Genomic DNA, 16509 nt, shown 5'->3' on the forward strand with positions numbered 1-16509 from the left:
ACAGCCCTACTTTGCCATCTTCGCAACAGTCAAGTGGCTTCTGACAGAACTTGTCATGTATGGAATTGCATCTCTCTCTCTCTCTCTCTCTCTCTCTCTCTCCCTCTCATTCTCTCTCTCTCTCTCTCTCTCTCCCTGTCTGTCTCACTCTCTCTGTCTGTCTGTCTGATGACATCATGACAGATGGTAATGACATCCTCATGTTAGCATTTAAGCTGAGAAATCCCAGGGTGAATCAGTCATCTGGCCCTGGTTGTGTTACTGCGGTAACGGAGTGGGACTGGGTGTTGGTGGGTGGCCTTGTGTAAGGGTTTATGCCTGTGTGAAGTCTTCTGCATTTTACTGTCCAGGATATTATAAATCAAACAGCCCAATAAAGAAATAAGAAACACCTTGTTGGGCTGATGTTTACCATATACTGCTCAAGATAAGATTTCCATTTTTGTGGTGTTTACATATATGAATAGGATAAAAACAATATTGATATACATTCTCTCTCTCTCTCTCTCTCTCTCTCTCTCTCTCTCTCTCTCTCTGTCTCTCTCTCTCTCTCTCTCTGTCTCTCTTTGTAGTTTTCTGGTGGAATTTAACTTGTATAGTTGGTGGTACTCAGACCTTACAGCTAAAGGTAAGTGTGTGTGTGTGTGCGTGTGTGTGTGTGTGTGTGTGTGTGCTGGTGGGTATGAGTCAGAGAGGGAGAGAGAGACAGTTTGAACTCTTTCAGATTTACACATTTTGGCTTGTTGGTATTCTAAGACGCCTCAGTGACAAAGGTCAAACTTGCCCACAAACCTCAAACCATCCCCATTCATGGCTGGCTCTGATTGGCTGAGCCTCAGGGTCAAACCATCTTCATTCAGAGGCTGCTGTGATTCAGGGTCATTCAGAGGCTGACCACACTGGGTCCTGACTGTGGTTTCACGCCTCAACAAAAGTGTTCTGAAAAATCTCAAACACACACACACACGCACACATACACACACACATGCTGGAGCTTTCCAAAAAACAGATATGACAATGACTGGTTCTTCCGTGAAGATTCACATAAACATAGACACCACACTCACGCATGCACACACACACACACACACAGGCGAGGTTTCATTTAGGTCACTGTAAATTCAGTAGTTCTGCAGGAAGTCCAAATGGCAGTAATGCCAAATACTTTTCCCCTTAGCTGACCTTGAAAGATTGTGTGTGAGTGTGTGTGTGCATGCGTGTGTGTGTGTGTGTGTGTGTGTGTATGTGTATGTGTATGTATGTGTGCATGTGTAAAAGTGTGTTAAAGTACTTGACTAGACCAATTTTATACAGATTGTCAGATGTCTTCTGTTTCACACCTGTGTCTACTTTATGTCTCAATGTGTGTGTGTTTGTCTGTACGTGTGTGTGTGTGTGTGTGTGGATTGCGTTGCTGTAGGTTGTAGGTCCAGGCTCTTTATGACCTGTGAAAAGTGTGTTTTAAGAAGTAATTTCCACCTCTTTATAACAGAGAGATGTTGCTGCCAAGGCAGAAGACTGGAAGGCACGGCTCCCTTTTTATTGAGTTCATCATATTCTGAGTTCTCCTCTGTAAAATATCAGTGGAACACTGGGGCATGAGAAAGATCTCAGAGTGTGAAAAAAGTAGAGGTCTTGCCAGTAGTTTTCAAAACTATAAAAATCACTCTCTGACACTCCTGCACATCCTCTCTCTCTCTCTCTCTCTCTCTCTCACACACATACACACACACATACACACACACACACAAACATACAATCTAAATTTATCAGCAAAGTAGTAGCTTTGCAAGTAAGGATATCAGCTCTCCTTAAGCCCTGTGGGACACATTCATCATCGCAAATGAAAAAAGCAGTTTGGGGGCGCTGTTAGTGTGTGTGTGTGTGTGAGTGAGAGAGAGAGAGAGAGAAAGAGAGATAGTTTCATACACTGCTGGCTACGATAGCGACCTTCCTCCTAAACGGCGCACAATAAAAGCACTATCCAGTTCGTTAAAACCGTCTGCCGGCCAAATCCGCAAAAGTCACGGAGGTGGACAAACGATTCTGCATTACATTATGAAGCATCAGAGCCTACTCTAGGACAAAAGAAATTAAAGAGAAACATTTAGAGATTTAAATTTAAGCCTGCATCCGATCAAAATCCTCTTACGAAGAATTCAGTCCAACCTGGCGGAGCTAAGACACCAGTATAGCCGACATATCTCCCCCCAGTCAGTTTAAAGCATGAATCCAGCGGAAGATTCTGGCTTCGGCTTTTTGCCGAATTGAGGAAGCGCCTGTCATATTCTCATCCTTAGCAAGCTCCGACCGCTGCGCATAAACCATCCCTGCTTCATTAAGAATGATAATGACACAGGGGGAAAAATATGTAGGCCTCAGTATTTGCTACTGCTCCCACAAATCGCGTGCAGTAATTATATGAGGAAGAATTTATGAGCATATCTTTGGCAATAATCGACCGCAAACGCAAACGTATTGCTCTAGACGTCATATGAAAACCAGATGCATCTATACATAAAAAAAAAAACTATTTAAGACAGACACATTTTGTAACATTATAACACATGTAATATTTGATCTTAAATTAAATTAGACCACACCAAGTGAATCCATGAAGAAGGCACAGAGATTATATTTTATGTTACAGATATGAAAACAATGCTTAATCCAGTGTTGTGACCCTCCACTGAAGAGCATTTCTTGTTTTGTTTTTTTTCCAATTTAAAAAATACATGCTACTTTACAAAAGCATTTATCGTACAGTTCCTTTAAGCAACACTAGGTGGCAGCAGCGCTAAGCCAATGTAATGAACTTGGCTCTGAAAACACCGGGACGAAACAGCAAGTGTCATGTAGTGCAGTCAAATGATGAATAGCCTTACACTTACATGGCCTTTCACTGCATACACTCTAAGACAATCTTTTCCTCCTTCGCTCTCTCTCTCTCTCTCTCTCTCTCTAGCTCAGAGGGCAGGGAAGACTATGCTGGTTCCATGTGATACAGAATACCCAGCATTCATCTCAGAGCGCACCATTAAAGAAACCACCGGCAACATTGAGTGTAATGGCTGCATCAAGTATGTTCAAAACAGACGTACACACACACACACACACACACACACACACACACACACACACACACACACACACACACACACACACACACACACACACACACACACACACATACATACACACACACACATACATATTCATATATGCATGCATACATACATAACCATACGTACACATACACATATTCACTCATAGCCCACATATGCGAGCACACACACACACACACTCCCACACAAGCAACCATGCACACATTTTCAGTCATACCACACATATCCACACACTCACACTTAGACACACATACACACACACACGCACACACACAAATACTCTTTCTGTCCTTCTTTCTTCCTTTCTGTCTTTCTTTCTTGTTTTGTGTCCTCTTTATGCTCACTGTCTTTCTGTGTGTATGCATGTTTTTGAATTCCACAAATATGCACTGTCCTGCTTTGAAACAAGCCTATTACTTTCATTAAGCTGACAAGTGTGTGTATGCGTTAACGCCCTGTGTGTGTGTGTGTGTGTGTGTGTGTGTGTGTGTGTGTGTGTGTGTGCATACATGTGTGTATGTGCATGTGCAGCATCTACTGCATACCTCACCTATTTGTTAAATACATGACAGCTTTTGCCTTAGTTAGGTCTATATTTCCAGCACAAACTATAAAACATAACAACCCCCCCCCCTTCTTAAACACAACACTATTCATTAACTGTCAGTGACAGTGGAATCACAGTGGCCTGGGCCGCCAGCACACACTCACTGCTGACTGTTTGAACTCCAAAAACATATTTAATTCTCTCACTGCGCCGTGATTTTATTACTTCATCTTCCGAATAAGAGAGTACAACGCCAGGAGAAATATATGACCAAAATCCAGACATTTTGTCCTTTTTTTTTACTTTGTAAGAGAAGAAATATACCTGATTAAAACATGGAATTCACAGGGAACCCACACATCTCGGATAAGTAGTAGAAAATACGAGCCTGTCGAAGCGAGAGAGAAAGAGGGAGGGAAGGGAAAAGAGAGAAAAATGAGAAAATTAGTGTGGTCCCCATTAACTATTTAAGGTTTTTTTTTTCTTTCTCAGGCAATTGCGGGGTGTTCTATGGATCACTCAAATAAAGGCTTCATTGCTCCCAGCTGTGGAAACTTCACATGAAGTTGAGATGTGTGTGTGTGTGTGTGTGTGAGAGAGAGAGAGAGAGAGAGAGAGAGAGAGAGAGAGAGAGAGAGAGTCTGAGCATGCGTGTGTCTGCCTTCTGAGTAAATGTATTTGTTGGCGTGCTCATGCAATATGGGTCTATGTATGCTGTGAGTGTGTGTGTGTGTGTGTGTGTGTGTAATTATGTATATGTTGGCATGTGCATATGTTAGGGTATCAGAGAACATACACACACACCCTTCTCCCGGGCACATAGGGTCATGGGGCATCTACCGAGTGGATCAGGCCGAAGAACAGAGCGGGGGAATGAGAAAAACAAGCGCGCGTGTGTGTGAGTGTGTGTGAGTGTGTGTACGTATGTGTGTATGTGTGCACGTACGTTGTGCGTGCCTGTGTGTGTGTGTGTGTGTGTGTGTGTGTGTGTGTGTGCCTGTGCGCGTGCATGCGTGCGTGTGTGTGTGTGTGTGTGTGATGTCCAGAGGGAGAAATCCAAACAGCACTGTCATTAATGATAGACTACCTCATATTAAACACACTAAAGAGCCATTCTTTGCCTCCTGTGTGTGGCTGCAGTCCCAAGCATTTTAACACATTTACAGCCAATCACAGACTTCTGCCAGAGGGACGGGGGAGGGCAAGTGGATGGGCAGGCATGTTGAACCTCGCCCAAACTGTCCCGCGTCCGCGACCTCGCCAGGACGGCCTGGACGTAAGGCAGCAGAAATGGTAATCTCATTAAAGCATGTCTACCCGCAGGCCTGGATTAGGCTAATCTTGTTTGGATAAAGGAAATTGATTAGAATAGAGTCAGGGTCTCTCTCTCTCTCTGTCTCACCCTTCCTCTCAGTGTGAAAGTTATCTTACCACTCTGATTTCATAGGGGTGACACCGTTCTGAGTAAATCTGTTTTAAAGTAAATCTGTTTTAATGAGAAAGATGAGGGATAGTACAGACATTTTGTTTTTTTGTTTTTCGTTCTTTTTCTTCTTCTTTTTTTTTTGCGTTACCTGATACTGCTCTTTGCCTGTTAATTGTCCGGGATATCGATAGCAACCATCTGTTTCCTATTACAGTCAACTTTAGTCTTTTTACTATTCTCATAGCAGTGGTAGCAGATGTTTTATCTGATATCCACTTTAACTGTTTAGCCGCTGGGGTTTTCCGTACAGTTCTATCATCTCAATATCTGTCAGTAAATGTATGGATATGTTACCATCTATGCTTTTGGGGACTTGCTAATAGCATGGTTTATTTGTGAGCTTAAAATCAATGCAGTTAAGACAACACTACAGTGTAGTCTCGGTCACTGTGGCACAAATTGTATTTACAGATTAGAGATTACAGATTAGAGGTCCTTTATTAATCCACTCACACATGAGTTGGACTTCTGGTCAGTGATAAGAGGTCTTGGAAGATTTCAGTGAATCCATCTGTGAAATGCTCAGGGCTCTTTACCCACTCTGTGTGGCCTCCTAGCATCAATGGTGTTGACGGTGTGTGTGTGTGTGTGTGTGTGTGTGGGACATGTCACTATTCATGCGTGTGGTCACTTCATCAGTGCCATGCACCACAGCCATGTGTGTGCAGGTGGATCAGAGAGTGTTTGTGCGCACATGTGTGTGTGTGTGTGTGTGTGTGTGTGTGTGTGTGTGTGTGGTAGAGAGTGGGAGAGAGAGAGCATCGGTGGCGGTGCAATTGATATAGTATCAGACAGAAGTACATGTGAATACATAGAGTGTGAGGTCTTGTCCAAGGCAAATGTGTGTGTGTGTGTGTGTGTAAATGTATGAAGTGTGTATGCAGTTTTAGGGGAAGCTGAATTTATGGGCATATCAAACTTGTACGGTCATGTGTTCCTGAACTGTGTGAGGCACAGTCAAGTGTGTTTGTCTTGCTAAGTGCTCCCATTTTCTAGTCTACTTTAACCTTTACCATTTGTTGAGTGTGAATGTGTGTGTGTGTATGTGTGTGTGTGCATAAAAGAGAGTTAGAGAGAGTGTGAGTGGATGTATGTGTGGGTGCGTGTGTGTGTGTGGCCATGTGAGTGTCTGCTCAATATGTATGTTTTCTGAGATTCTGTTCTGTGTGCGAGTTGTGTATGTGTGTATAAACGCTTGTGTAGTGAGCGTGTATGTATGTGAGGAAATGTGTGTGTTTTTGTGTGTTTGTGTGTGTGTGTGGATAGGTGGGCGGGTGTGTGTGTGTGTGTGTGTATGTGTGTGTGTATGCGTGTGTGTGTGTGTGTGTGTGTGTGTGCGTATGTGGGCGGGTGTGTTTATACCACAACTTTAACCACAGAAAGATATCTTACAGTCACACACCTGTGCTCTCTGGCTGCTGTGATGCTCATAAGAACAGAGAGAGAGAGGGGGGGAGAGAGGGAGAGAGAGAGAGAGAGAGAGAGAGAGAGAGAGAGGGGGAGAGAAGGAGAGAGAGAGAGAGAGGGAGAGAGAGAGGGAGAGGGAGAGAGAGAAGGGGGATGTGGGTGGTTTATCATCAAAGTGCTTGTAGAGGGAGTATAAACTTTCAGTAATAGTCACTGTGCCCCTATCCCTGAGTCTGCCTTCAGACGTCTTCCCAGAGCATTTATAGGCCTGATTTAAGATCACACACACACACACACACACACTCACACACACACACACACACACACACACACACAGAATGAGAGCACAGAGGGTTTCTGATTTTTATGCCTCGTTTCATACCAAGAAAAATATGATGGTGCAGTCAGAGAGTTAGCCATTAGCTGTGTTTTAGTGAATTGTCTCTCTCGTACCGCTCTAAAAACAGCCCATAATTGACTGTCCAGGTCTTTTACTTATATCTGATAGGATATGACAAAATACTATAATGTTTAGTTGTAATGTAATCTTAAAAAGTGGAGAATTACAGGAATCATGGTTGTAAAATACAATTCTAGACTTCTTTATAGAGTTTGAGGTAAGATAAGTTTTATCCTGGGCTTTAATGTACATTAGACCAGATGTAAACCAAATGCTTTTATATACATTTTCAAATCCATGACTTTATACATATGTAGTTTTTTCCCAATGCACTTTACTAAGTTAAATGGTTTATCAGATATGTTGAAACCGCCCCTGTCCTCATACACACACATTAATATAATAGTATTCACACAAACAGACAGACGTTTATACAATTTCAGATTGTTGTCTTAGTAATTACTCCTGTGTTTTAATACTGTGCTTAAAAACTCATTATATGTCATAGACTGCAATAATTAATCTCTCTGGGAGGGAGTGGTTAGGTTAAACTAAAAAATGGTACATCCATTTTATTAACCATGTGTGGGGTTAGTGTTGTGTGTGTGTGAGTTTTGTGCGTGTTTGCACGCATGTGTGTGTGTGTGTGTGTATGAGTGTGAGAGTGTGTGTGAGTGTGTGTGTGTGTGTTATAAAGCAGGATGGGCCCCGTTTTTACTCAGACTGACAGATGTGAAGATGTTGCTACCTTGGCGTTTCCTGTTTCTCACCTGTGTCTGTTTTATGTCTGTGTGTGCGTGCATGAGCACGTGTTTATACGTGTGTGTGTGTTCATAGAAGACAAGGACAGGTAAGGGTCTGGTAGCATATATGTATGTATATCTGCATATGCTGAAAAGGACCTCTCTCGCCAGCACACAGGAGCTCTGTTTTGTGTCGTCTGATTGACTTGGACTCCGTTGCCTGTGCCTTCATGGCGACTGCGTCGGTTTGGAGGGTTCGCCTGTGAATGAACTGTTACAGATATAGAATACGAATGAATGACGGTGGTTTCAGTTTGGACTTCTGTGTCTTATTATGTTGGAAAGGGTAACTTCAAATTTGGTTTTACAGGCAGATTTTTAAGAGAGATTGATTTTGAATCTGATCAAGCTGTCCTCTCTAAAGTGGACTTTAATTTTATATTATTGTCGTTTTGCGGCGATGCATTTGGGATGAATTAAGGTCAGATTATCCTCACAATACAGCATAGCATGACTCTTCTGAAATACCTCAGTGGCACTAGCGTGAGTGGGTTTTTTCTTTTTCTTTTTTTTTTTTTTTTTCAATTTTAACTGTTAGATTGCCCATGATGGGAAAGAACTCCAGCGGGCACCAAATCAAACCCACCTCACACAAAAGAAAAAGAAACACGCAACACAAGGGCAAATACTTTCCTTCGCTTTGTGTGAGAGGTCATTCAAGTCTCTGAGAAGTATTCTCGGATATTTGTATGTATGCAGGAATTTTTTCTAAAGTCACTGTTACGTAGATACTGGCTGAGATTGTTAGTTGGTCTAAGGGTAGACATGCTGTTCTTGGGTTAGACTCGGTTAATGTAGGGTAAATATTTTTATGATTTAGACTTTAGTCAAATTCATACAGATACTGTTTTGGATGGAATTGAGCAGCTTCCCAGGGTCTGGGCGTGCTTCCACCAGACTGTGTGGGGCTACCTCAACCAAATCCCAGTTTCAGCGCCACACTGGATTATCATTCCCAGCATGAGGGGTACTCCCAGCCTGTTAGCAGCGCCTGTAACCCTGTCTCCAGCGTTTCTCCCAGAGTTAAAGACAGAGAGTTAAAGACAGCTCCAATCATCTCTCCTGCCACAGCTCCTCTCGCCCACTGTCTTTTCCACTGTCAGGCTTGCTCTTATCCTACCCTCCCCCACTGCTCTCTGCTCTTTCCAGGATACCTCACAGGATCTTCAGAATTACGGTGACCATGGTTAGGTCTTCCAAAAAGAGGATGGGGGTTGGGGGGGGGGGGGGGTGCGTTCCCCTCCTAACTTATGGGGAAATTTAAGTGTATGTCACTTTTCGTTCCTGCCGTCGCGCATGTAAGGCTGATGGCTGACAATGCAATGTGAAAATGCATCTGTACTTAACTGCCGCAATACATAGTCGGCTAGTTTTTAATAAGACAAATAACCACTAGCATAATAACAGTGGCAAGATGACCTTATTTCTTTCCAAGTTTTGGTGGCTTTACGGCTTTCTTAAGGTCTCTTGGCTGTTGCTGCGGTGTTAACGGTAATGCAGTTTAACCACTGTTTATGGCATGATCGTGTACACGACCGTCCATTGGTGGCGTGCGAGAGGGCGGGACCTAAAGAAAGAGGTCAAATCAATGCAAATGCACACGCAATGAATGGCGACTGTGGAAAGCAAAAGCCAAATCCCGGACATTTGTGCCGATTTAGAAATCCCGGCCGGATGCATTTTTTAGGTCCGAAAATGAGGACATGTCCGGGAAAAAGAGGACGTATGGTCACCCTATTCAGAATGAAACTGTGTGGTTCCCCAAATCTAATGTTGAAGCTCTGAAGTTCTTTTCTTCATGCCCCAACCAGTAAATTAGAGGTCGAATGTTTACCTGGGACATAGGTGTTTGCATACTTCATTCACTCTTAGTCTGCAGTACTTGGATTCATATAAAAACCAGTAAGGCTAAGGCTGCTTTCACACTTGGTCCGTTCAGCTGGTCTGTACCCGAGTGTGATTATTCTCCCCTCCCCCTGCCCCCGCTGGTCTCCTTTCACCTCACATTTTTTGGTTGCAAACCCTGGTCCGGCGGGAATGCGAAATGAATTTGCAGCTTTGCTTGCAGACCATACACGCCTACCCCCAAGGTGAACGAACAGCGTGGCTACCTGCAGTTATTTCCCGAATAGTTTTTAGATGCAACAGGCGTGAATTGCCACGTAGCTATCCTCTGGTCGCTATTTTTGACATTGTTAGCGGTTTTGAAAATTGCATGTTAATTAATAACTTCACATTTAACGGTGTAATAATTTAACATAATTTAACATTTAACAAATTACACATCATAAATAACATTTACTTCCTGGTTTTGGATCGGATAGCTTTCACATCAAATGTGAACCACACTGGAGTTCTGTTGAACTGTACCCCAGATTCCTGCAGTTTTCACCCCATCTACTTTAGGACAAACCCCCAGACCAGAACTGCGTTCACTCATGAGTTTGCGAACAGGGTTTCAGTTCAGCTCTTGCCTCTCAAACGGTGGAAGCTACCTTCAGCCAAAATCTGCAGTCGTGCCCGCTCTGCAAACAAAGTACAAATCTTTTTTCATGATCTGTTTTCCCATCCTCTTTTCAACGATTCTTACATCAGTCCCACGGAACTGAAACACAAAAACACTCCAGCAAACCGAAAGGAATTCCTGACCTCTTTTCACATTACTCTGTATTGATTGGATCGTTAGCACCATGGATAACAGCAGCTAGCAAGCTTAAATTTACAACTATCTAGCTTACGTGCCACATTTCTCTTGTAATTAAGCAAGGAGAGTTTTCAAAAGGAAAATACTCCTCATAAAATACTATCAAAAATATGAAATATGTTCAGAGTTCTCTCTTTAGTTGTAAAAGGCTTCTTGGAATTCTGGCAACTGGTTTCAACCAAGGGGCGCACTTGAAAACTGTGGTCCTCCAACTATGCAACATCAAGGGATACTTCATGCATTCTTCATCTGGAGTGCTTAGGTTTTGGGATCATATAAAAAAAAAAGAAAGAAAAAAAAGGGAGAGAGAGAAATTGGCGGCCAAGATGATCTCCGCTTGATATCAGTTCTAGTTGGACCATAAATATGCGGACAGTGGAATGTAACCAAGCAGTTTTTTGTCTTAGATTGAGTTGATCAAGCTCTGTGGGGTATTTGTGTGTGTGTGTGTGCGTTATGGGCTAGACCAAGCTGGTCTAATATTGATGCTGTGTTTCAGGGTTGGACTAAGTGGCTGTAGGTTTAGAGGGTGTGTGTTTCTGGGTTAGACTGAGAGTGTGTGTAACGGTGGGCCTCTCAGAGTGGAGCAGACCACTGGTGTGTGATAAATGCTCCACAAGGAGAACCATAAATCACGTACGCCATGGAAGAGGGAGAAGGAGATAAAGGAGATAGGAAGGAAAAGAGACAGAGAGAGAGAGAGAGGGAGAGGGAGAGAGTAAGAGAGAGAGAGAGAGAGAGAGAGAGAGAGAGAGGGCTCATCCTCCTCGATCTCTCATTTTCATATGTCTCTTCGAGATTCATAAATCAAAAAAGTCCAGACTCAAAACTCAAACTCCATCTCCCAAACCCATAAAAATCTCCTGTAAAAAGCAGAGTTGGAATTTCAGTGTGGTTCCAATTTGTTTCCTTTTGAATGTTTTATATTTTGCAACACTTCATTGGCCAGGGCTCTGGCTGCATTCTGGTGAATATGATAAAAGTAGTGAGTGAAGATGAAACAGTGAGAGCACATGTGGGGAAGTGGAACGCTGTAACCATTCTCTGCTCTACTTCGCTCCGGCAAACTCATTAATACACAGAGACATCACACCCTTTGCCTTCTTTAAACTGTACTGTGAGTGTACGTGTGTGTGTGTGTGTGTGTGTGTGTGTATGTGAGAGAGAGAGAGAGAGAGAGAGAGATTGATACGGAAACAGATAACTGCGTGTGAAAGAGAGACATGGAGGAAGATAGTAAAAGACATATGAGGTGAATTTAAGATATATGTTGCCTTTTGGTGTATATTTGAATCCAATGACATAATGGAATCAAAGTGTGTGTCTTTGTGTGTGTCTGTGTATCTGTGTATCTGTGTGTCTGTGTGTGTGTGTTTCTAAATATACATAAATATATAACTCAGAATGCTGACTCTAATAAAAACACACACACACATACACACACACACACACACGCGCACACACACACACACACACACACACAATTTTTGGAAATACAAACACATATACATATGTCTGACTCAGTGAAAATCATTTGTATTTATTTTTCTTCTCTCTCCTTATTTATCTTCTCCAGGTCGTTCGTGATACAGCAGATTCCCAGCAGTAATCTGTTTATGGTGGTGGTGGACAACAAGTGTGACTGTCAAGAGATCGGACCAATCACAATGGATCCCATTGAGATCATTTATATCCTTAGAGAGAAAGCGAGATCCAATTGGACAGAATTGGAGGACTGGAGGAAGAGTGCAGGAAAAAAAAAGTTTTTGATTGAGGTGCTTGGCCACGTTCCAAAACCCTAAAGAGGCTTCCTTTCTTTGTGACTCCTTCATTTTTGCACTGACCTTTAGACAGACGGCATGGGCTTAAGTGGGTTTCCATGGAAGCGGGTTTCCAGGCGTTTTGATTCCGGCCGTCCTGTCCATGTTTGGACCCAGTGCTCCTGAGCGAGGAGACGGCGAGAGGATGTCACTTTAGTGTTTTGGAACGCGGCCATTGTTTAGCGGCGGCCTTCAAAGGGCACTGTTAGTTTTACCCATTGACCGAGTTATTACACTGCAAATAGCAGTCCGCGCTCTTTAAGTGCCATTTGGAGAGAAAAGAAATTATGTTTCAACCACATCTGTGGACACATTGAGGCTCCGTGCTGACTCTGGGTCAATCGGGCCCCTCTCTTGAATTACAATCAAATGTCCAAAAGGCCTTGTTTCTTAGGGCTTGTTTTTATTTATATTTGTGTGGGGTTTTTTTTTTTTTTTTTTCATTTTCTCCCTCATAATATGGGCCATAAAGTCATATGTCTGTCCTATGACACACGCACAAACCCACACACACACACACACACACACACACACACACACACACAGTGGTGTTTATCAGGTAGTTGGCTGTTAACAGTTTCTACCCTGTGTGATATGAAAACATTAATATGAGTCTATAGACCATAGCAGCTGCCAAGTGTCAGCCACTACGAGCAGGTTTTCATTACAAAGCGTATGGTTCCAACACCAGGGGATCTGAGGTTTGTTATTCCTCTGTTTGTTTGGTTTACTTCTTTCATTTCATCAGACAATGAAAACCAAAAAAAAAGGAGAAAGAAAGAGAGAAAAAAGGATTGAGTAATGTCTTTTAAGTATTCCTTTAATATGCATAAGCGCAGTTCTCATAAATTTCAAAAGTGCCAACGCTATTATGCTGGTCAAATTAATGTTTTTCAGTTTTGTCCGGAGGGGAAATTCTAAGGAAGGGGTGAAAAAAAGAATACATTTTAATTTGCTGTTACATTTTTTTGTTTGTGAATTTGTGTGAGCATGTGTGTGTGAGTGTGTGTGTGTGCTGGTTTATTAGGCCTTTGCTGTATTGTGGGGATGAAAAGCCTGTGAGACGTTTGCTGAAATGAGAAGATTGCCATTGTGAATGACTGAGGTTTTAAAACAATATGTGCTCTCTCAGCAGAGCACCAACAGATGGTTTATTTCACAATGGCCCCAAAATTCAGGGAAAATGATCAACAACAGGCCGTCCATTACATAAAGAGCTCAGCTCTCAAACACTCAGAGTATGTGTCTAAGTGTGTGTGTGTGTGTGTGTGTGTGTGCGTGCATGTACGAGAGAGAGAGAGAATGTGAATATGTGTGTGCACACGTGTGTGTGCGTGTGTGTGTGTGTGTGCGCGTGTGCATGTACGTGTACATGTGCGTGTGCATGAGAGAGAGAGAGAGTGTATGTGTGTATGAGAGAGAGAGAATGTGTGTGTGCGCGTGTGCGTGTGTGTGTGTGCGTGTGCGCGTGCGTGCGTGCGTGTGGTTTCAGCTCTTCCTAAGTATGCAGGGTCCGACCCTACATAATTCCCAAGCCTATGTTTTTTTCCACCATTCTGTCTGCCCGGCTATGACCCTGCTGTTTCAATAAATTCACTGTTGTATTTTTTTACTACTAAAGTTTAGGATCTGCTCAGATCTTTATGACTTCCCAGCTAACACATTTAGGATCTGGGAAAACTCTCCGGACACTTGGAATTTCATGGATGAATATTTTGAGAACAAAAATGCGTGTAATTTTTTTAGAGTATTCAAACATCATATCATTCATAGAACATTATATGAACATTACATGCCAAATATTTTCACCTTTGCACTGTTATTTGAACATTCCTGTAATTGTGCGTTTTAGTATAATGATTTTATAAACGAACTTTATAAGATGTGAAGTAATCTTCTGGTTGGTATTCTCAGCTTCTCATAAAAATGATATATAATGCTTATTTAACTCTGCAAGTGCTTTGAACTTGAGCAAAAATTTGCACATCTGCATTTCTTACAAAAATACTGACTCAGTAAACAGGGGGGTGACCTAGTTTAGAGTTTTCTTTCTCAGTACGTTCACTTAAATTGAATGTCCTCCAAAATTTTAAGGCCCTTAATGAACGTCCTGTGTTTTGTGCCTTATTGTTTGTGGTGTGTGTGTGTGAGTGTATGTGTATGGGGTTTCATTTTTTCCTTAATTTCTCTGCACATAATGAATCTCTGAAATGTGAACGGCTGAAGCTGCAGAAAGACAGGAGACGCCCAGACACCTGCCATCCTTTCCACCCTGAGGTACTTCCATCGTATCATCACCATAACACACAACCTTTACTGACCTCCATCATATTATCACCATAACACGCAACCTTTACTCACCTTTACCACATCATCACCATAACACGCAACCTTTACTCACCTTTACCACATCATCACCATAACATGCAACCTTTACTCACCTTTACCACATCATCACCATAACACGCAACCTTTACTCACCTTTACCACATCATCACCATAACACGCAACCTTTACTCACCTTTACCACATCAACACCATAACACGCAACCTTTACTCACCTTTACCACATCATCACCATAACACGCAACCTTTACTCACCTTTACCACATCATCACCATAACACGCAACCTTTACTCACCTTTACCACATCATCACCATAACATGCAACCTTTACTCACCTTTACCACATCATCACCATAACACGCAACCTTTACTCACCTTTACCACATCATCACCATAACACGCAACCTTTACTCACCTTTACCACATCAACACCATAACACGCAACCTTTACTCACCTTTACCACATCATCACCATAACACGCAACCTTTACTCACCTTTACCACATCATCACCATAACACAAAACTTTTACTCACCTCTTTCACTCACCTCCAACACATCATCATCAAAACACAGAACTTTCACTCACCTCTTTCACTCACCTCCAACACATCATCACCATAACGCAGAACTTTCACTCACCTCCAACACATCATCACCATAACACAGAACTTTTGCTCACCTTTACCACATCATTACCATAACACAAAACCTTTACTCACCTTTACCACATCATCACCATAACGCAGAACTTTTGCTCACCTTTACTACATCATCACCATAACGTAGAACTTTCTCTCACCTCCAACACATCATCACCATAACAGAGAACATTTACTCACCTCCAACATATCATCACTGTTACAGAGAATGTTTACTTTTCATAAAGCCACACTGAAGAACAGCCGAGCAGGCTCTTACAAGACGAAGTTTGCAAATCGAAACATTTCCTGTAACAGTGTTCCCACTCACTTTTGAACATTTGAGTCTGGTTTATAGCCATTAACGTGCAACTCTTAAGAAATGACTACGGTGCCTAAATGTAGACAAAGTTTGACTGTATGGAAGAGTGTTGTAAAAGTAATAACTGGTAGAAACTGGAATAGAAGGAAGTAAAAGCATCAGTGAATCATTTCATAACCAACTGTCAGTAAAAATCAGTAGTAATTTGGGACTAGACATCATTCCCTGCAGCTGAATTACTGTGATGTTTTTTGCTTTTTCAATCGTTGTTCTTTGAATAGGAGAATTCCATGGAGTGTGGAAGTGCGTTTGGCTTTACCCCGTCCCTCACGGCAACTCTCCTCCTCTCCCTACTGGCCAGCACATTACCTAGGTGATGAGCACAGGTTCCACCCACTCACTCCCCCCCCCCCCCCCCCCCCCCCAACGCTCAGCTAGGCCCGGATCGACTCGGCATGCAACAATGTGATCAAATTAACAAATAAATCGATTAACACAATTATGGAGAGTAAGATAAACAAACACTAATTATGAGGAGAAAAAAAGTAAAAAAAAAAAAAAGAAAAAGAAAGAAAGAAAAGAAGACGCCGACGGAAGATAGAGGCCCACAGAGCAACGGAATCACTCTTTCTTTACAAGGACATCAGCATTTTTGTGGACATTCATAAAATATGAAGGAAAAAAATAAGAAGAAGAATAACAATTAAAATGATGGCAGGAGTAATAGTGAGTTGTTTGTTAATGAATTTCAAATAATAAATAAATAAACTAATAAATAATTAACTATTAAATGAAATAATTATTGTGCAATTAATACAAATGATAAATAATACTTAAAAATATACAGATATTAAAAAGTAGAAAGTTTTATTTATGATTTGCAAGTGGTTACCATACAACTGTGAAAGT

The 16509-nt window shown here is 42.0% G+C and overlaps 1 protein-coding gene across 1 annotated transcript in view; it reads left to right on the forward strand.

Moving 5' to 3' along the window:
* The window catches only part of cacna2d3a (calcium channel, voltage-dependent, alpha 2/delta subunit 3a), a 172846-nt gene extending 156869 nt beyond the window's left edge, over nt 1-15977 (forward strand). Inside the window, exons 33-38 of the mRNA XM_030785246.1 lie at nt 5-57; nt 573-628; nt 2966-3080; nt 12049-12161; nt 14487-14569; nt 15882-15977. Of these exons, the coding sequence (XP_030641106.1) occupies nt 5-57; nt 573-628; nt 2966-3080; nt 12049-12161; nt 14487-14569; nt 15882-15977 (516 nt within the window). The remainder of the gene's footprint in view (nt 1-4; nt 58-572; nt 629-2965; nt 3081-12048; nt 12162-14486; nt 14570-15881) is intronic.
* The last annotated feature ends 532 nt before the right edge of the window (nt 15978-16509 follow it).

Source organism: Chanos chanos, chromosome 9 (assembly GCF_902362185.1).
Source record: "Chanos chanos chromosome 9, fChaCha1.1, whole genome shotgun sequence".
NCBI classification, from domain to species: domain Eukaryota; kingdom Metazoa; phylum Chordata; class Actinopteri; order Gonorynchiformes; family Chanidae; genus Chanos; species Chanos chanos.